This window comes from Stegastes partitus, unplaced genomic scaffold (genome assembly GCF_000690725.1).
Source record: "Stegastes partitus isolate 25-593 unplaced genomic scaffold, Stegastes_partitus-1.0.2 Scaffold462, whole genome shotgun sequence".
Classification (NCBI taxonomy): domain Eukaryota; kingdom Metazoa; phylum Chordata; class Actinopteri; family Pomacentridae; genus Stegastes; species Stegastes partitus.
This window is the reverse complement of record NW_007578193.1, coordinates 13757-18901: the sequence shown is the minus strand read 5'-3', so window position 1 is coordinate 18901 and position 5145 is coordinate 13757. Positions and strand designations below refer to the sequence as shown.

At 38.0% G+C, this 5145-nt stretch overlaps 1 protein-coding gene across 1 annotated transcript in view; it reads left to right on the top strand.

The window, feature by feature from the left end:
* Positions 1-5145, top strand: part of LOC103360766 (very long-chain acyl-CoA synthetase) — a 10178-nt gene that overhangs the window by 2584 nt on the left and 2449 nt on the right. Inside the window, exons 4-7 of the mRNA XM_008286664.1 lie at positions 1863-1987; positions 4188-4382; positions 4824-4914; positions 5010-5139. Coding sequence (XP_008284886.1) covers positions 1863-1987; positions 4188-4382; positions 4824-4914; positions 5010-5139 — 541 coding nt within the window. The remainder of the gene's footprint in view (positions 1-1862; positions 1988-4187; positions 4383-4823; positions 4915-5009; positions 5140-5145) is intronic.

Here is a 5145-nt window from a genome sequence, read left to right as displayed (position 1 = left end):
GATAGATAGATAGATAGATAGATAGATAGATAGATAGATAGATAGATAGATAGATAGATAGATAGATAGATAGATAGATAGATAGATAGATAGAAAAAAAATAGAAAGGAGCATATAGAAAAGGGGGATTTTGAAGTTGTAGGCAGTGTTGAAAAAGATGTGTCTTTATAGATGTCTTGAATACAGAGAGTGAGGAGTATTCTCTGATGCTTTCTGGGAGTGGGACTGAAGAAGAATGATAATACAGAAAGTTCCACTCTGCAAGTTGCCAGGATTAGGTTCAGAATTTTGTTTTCCATAAAATTCTAGAAGTATGAATCTGTGTTTTTAAGACTGTCATCAATACGCTGCAGGTTCAAAGTGGAAATGCAGCTAATTTAACTCATGATATATCTTTCAGCATATAGAAACACACACAGACATGTTAACAAGGTGATAAACTTTGGGTCTTTAAATGACATACAGCTCCGTGTCACTTCTAACAACCGCCTTAAACTCGGTAGGCATCGGACAGTCGTGCTGTCAGTTGCTAAAAACCAAATAATTACACTAAGCTATTGTAATGTAGGAAACTCTATTGTGCATTAGTATTGAGACCAGCCAAAGGTTAAACTGTGCCGCTGTGCAGCCATGAGGTTGCCCAGTTAACTGCATTAAGCTCCAAATACAAGCAAGTCCTACTATCCATCCTGATTCATAGGGAAACAGGGCACATATACAGAAGGTATTCTGTACCAAAAATGTACCAAGAAAGTTTTCAATGATCATATTAAATAAAATGGTCGGACCAAAGAAGTCTAAAAATTCATGGCCAAATTAAATTCAGTTTATCATACGTTACCACAACAGATGCAGTGCCTACAAATTTCAGCGTAAGAAAATCTCTTATATTTAAAGCTAAATAACCATTAAAACCAACTAAATTAGTTTAAAAAAATGCACTGTCATCACGCTCCTTGTAATAAGGTGATGTTTTGGAGATGCTTTTATTCAGGTTTTTTAGAATTCTCGTCCTTGCATCATGCAGCATTCGCCACTCACTCCCCTTCCACCTGTCATCTCTCACCATTACTTCTGTTTGTTTGCTGGAAGTGTCACTTTTACTACAAGTAATACACCAGCTGTGTCCCCTGAAGATCATACAGATTCAAGAAAGTGTCACCATGTTACAACAGCATGATGAGATTCTCACACAACCTAAACATGGGGCTCCTGCTGCAGAGTTGTAAACTGAATTCAACTCGTTCCTGCACAAAAGCAGCTCCTCCTCTCCCTCCGTTTATCCTGCCCCTGGTGCAAACCTACTCAAAGAGTCTTTTGTCACTGTGAACCAGTAATCTGGACTTGAATCTTTTTTTCTAAATAGGCCAAAGTTCACACCGCTGCTTTACGTCTGGATAAGCGGACTGAGTTACACACCGATTAGCGCAGATTCAACAACAGAACAGGCACAGTTCTGTTGTGCAGCATTCACGGTCAAGTGGTACACAGTTCAACACTGTTGGAGTTAGTTTTTGGAAGTTTTTTTCTAAAGTAAACTAATTCCCCGTTCAGAAGCCCATTCTCATATTCTGTTTGCACTTTTCTCTTTTTATTTGTGCTTTTATACTTGTTTGCACTATTTCTTATATTTATATGTACATTTTTCTGTCTAGTATGTGTGTATCTCTGTGTGTAATGCTGCTGACAACAATGTGAATTTCTCCACTGTGAGATAAATAAATGCATATCTTATGTTATTTGTCTTTAGTTCACTGCATAAATAATAACTAACTGTAACACAGAGATGCTAAGAGTAGTATAGTTATATGATATATGAATATAAAAAAAAATAAACACTCTCCCCTTTATTTGTCATCTAGGATCAACGATAATCCTGAAGAGGAAGTTTTCTGCATCACAGTTTTGGGATGACTGCAGGAAATACAACGTGACTGTAGTCCAGTACATAGGAGAGGTGATGCGCTACCTCTGTAGTACACCAAAGGTAAAACTATCGTTACCAGCTTTACCATATTTGAATGAATTATTGTCACATGACTGTCTGTCATCGCTGAGTCATGAGTTTCTTCAGATTTGCACTGAACACTGAGGCATTTAATGTTTTTTCACAGAATGCGGTTAGCGCAAACAATTTATTTTTGGCAGGTTTTTAAATAAGACACGTAGAATACAGTGATTTTAAGGAAATATCACAATTTTGAGGTCAGATTTGAATCAACACGAGCAGCATTCTTCCAGGTGTCACCAATGTTGGGAGTCGACATCGTAGAGATCAGCTTTTTGACAAGACCTGTTTGCATTTTTACAACCTCCACAAACTCGGTGCCTTTCACACATTTTTAATCACATTTTTATATTACACGCCTCACATTTTTTATACGACACACACTTTTATATTTCACCATGCTAAATGGATCTCTCAGGAACTTGCTCATCTGGATACATTTTTGAACCATGCAGCATTTTTTCTTTTGATCAACTTTGTTTTATTTTGCTCTCAGTCTACTGTGTGGTCTCTTTTCTGCTCTGCTTAACCTGTAGTCCAGGTGTAAAGATTCTGAATTTTTGTCACATAGCTGTTGACCACAGCTGAGTCACTCATGGTGTCTCTGTTGTGCAGAAGAGTGCACGATTGTTTTAGTTTTTTTTTTTTTTTTTTTTAATAGGATCTGGTAAATAAAAAACCGTGGCTTTTTGACTTCTAGAATAAAGTGATTTTGACAGAATATTACAATTTTAATCTTACTTTTAGATACATTTTGTTACGGAACCATATGTGACAGATTGTACATTGGAAAGTTAAAAATCAGATAACTCTTTATGTATTCTAAAGTTTCTGGTTCTGATAAATTGTGTCATTTTGGCAATTTTCCAGAGAAAACATGCCTTTCAAACCCACTGATGGGTTTTAGGGTTCAGAGGGTTAAAGAGACCTTCTTTCTTACTCAGAGGAGGAAAAACTTGAATACATAAGGCCTATAAATAAAGATGTTTTTTTGACAAACTGCAACTGGACTATGATGAAAGAATAATATATATTTAGAGATAATAACTAATGGCTGTGAAGGAGCTGTCCTGATGTCACAAGTGAACTGCTGCTTTGGTCTGACGTGTTAACAAATTCAGGTATTTTTCTGTTCGATGTTTTTTTTTTTTTTTATTTATTTTTTCATAATTCAAGTGATTAAAGCTCACACAATCTCACAAAGGATCTCTTGAGGGCCGCTGTGGGCACCACACCTCTTCTCTGCCATCTAAACTACTGTAAAACAAGACAGCTGTAGAGGCAGACAACTGCAAACCGGCTGCAGCAAGCTACCAGAGAGGCTGATCTAGTCCGAGATAACTTTCCAAATCTGTACATTCCCACAGCACAGCACAGCTGGCTTACCAAAATAGAAATCGTTAAATCACAACTATCGGGTTCCAGCCTTGTGCGTCAGTAACAGTGGGGTTTGTTGAGCAGAGCAGCATAAATCAGGCATTTTTAGAGCACTAGAATGACTATTTGCATTTTGACATCTTCTATAGATGCGTCTATATCCGTCTATTTAGGAGTACTGTAAGCATTCTTCTGTGTATGTATGTGTACCATTCAGAGTATCTAGTTGCATCACATGAAGTTCAGTCTCACTTTACTGCATGACCCTGCACGAGTCAGAGAGGTGGTTTGTCTTTATCTGGTCACCTCTAGGAATAGATGCTGGCCTTTACTTAGGAGAACCATATCAAGTAACTTGGCAACCAAATCTCCTTGTACTAGTATATAACTTTAGGGTCACATTTATTCTAGTGAAAGGTATTTTTCAGGCATTATTTGTGCGGTATTTCAAGGGATCAATATTTTTAAGTCAAACAGAGGAATTTTTGTTTGTGCAAACCGGTTTCCAATATCAAATTCTTACAGCGTTTATAATTACATTGATATGGAAGGTGCCTAATTAATCATAATTAAGGGCCTAATTGGATGGCTGATTCCTGTTTATTATAAAGCATGAGTATGTGTGTGTTTAAAAGTGGCATTCCAACATTTTATTAACACCCCTCCTTGACCCAGTTACCAATATTTCTAGATAATAACACTCTTTCGGGTCCTTAAATGCTTTAAGTATGGAATTATTTATTTTTGCAGCCCTTGCAAAATGTTTCATCGGTTTATTTTTAATTATTATGTGAAAACACAGAGAGAGAACGACAGGGATCACAAAGTGCGACTGGCCATCGGCAACGGCATCAGAGCAGAGATATGGAGAGAGTTCGTCCGTCGCTTTGGGAACATTCAGATTCGAGAGTTTTATGCCTCCACCGAGGGAAATGTGGGATTTGTCAACTACACAGGGAAAGTTGGAGCCATCGGACGAGTCAATTTTTTGCATCGGGTAAGAGTGACATCTGCTAGATTCACAAAATAATCACCAGGTTGTATGTCGTGTTGTTGTGATCTCAACTCCATTTACTTGCTTTTTCTGTGCTTTCAATGGCATCTCATGGCAGAATGTGGAACAGCTGTTGATGATTCATTGGGGACCCGTGAAATGTGATTAAAAGCTCTGAAAAAGTTTGCACATGGACGTTGAATTGATACTATTTTCACCACACATTGTCCTTTCTTCGTCTAGACTTCATACATGCTGAAACATTCATTTGTGGCCTAAACAGCAGTTCTAAAATGTAACTCTGCATTGTGCTCGTATTGTATGTTTCTGTGCAGACTGTGGTTTATTCTGCTGGTATAAACATGTTTTGTGGACATGTTACTATACTCTGTACAGTAACATGTTTTGTGCACATGTTACTATACTCTGTACTTCATTCTGCAGAAGATCTTTCCCTACACGCTTGTCAAGTACGACACAGAGCGAGATGAACCGATTCGAGATGCTAATGGCCTCTGTGTAGAGGTACCTAAAGGTGAGGACTGATTGAAGTTGTTAAATCAGTTGTATTGATGATTTTAGACCTCGTCTCTGAGAGTTTCTGGCTCATCTTGGCCTATGTTTTTAAAGGTGAGACAGGACTGCTGGTGTCCAAGATCACAGACATCGCTCCGTTTGTCGGCTACGCCCAAAACGAAGAGCAAACGGAGAGAAAAAGACTTCGCAACGTTCTCAAGAAAGGAGATCTTTACTTCAATACCGGGGA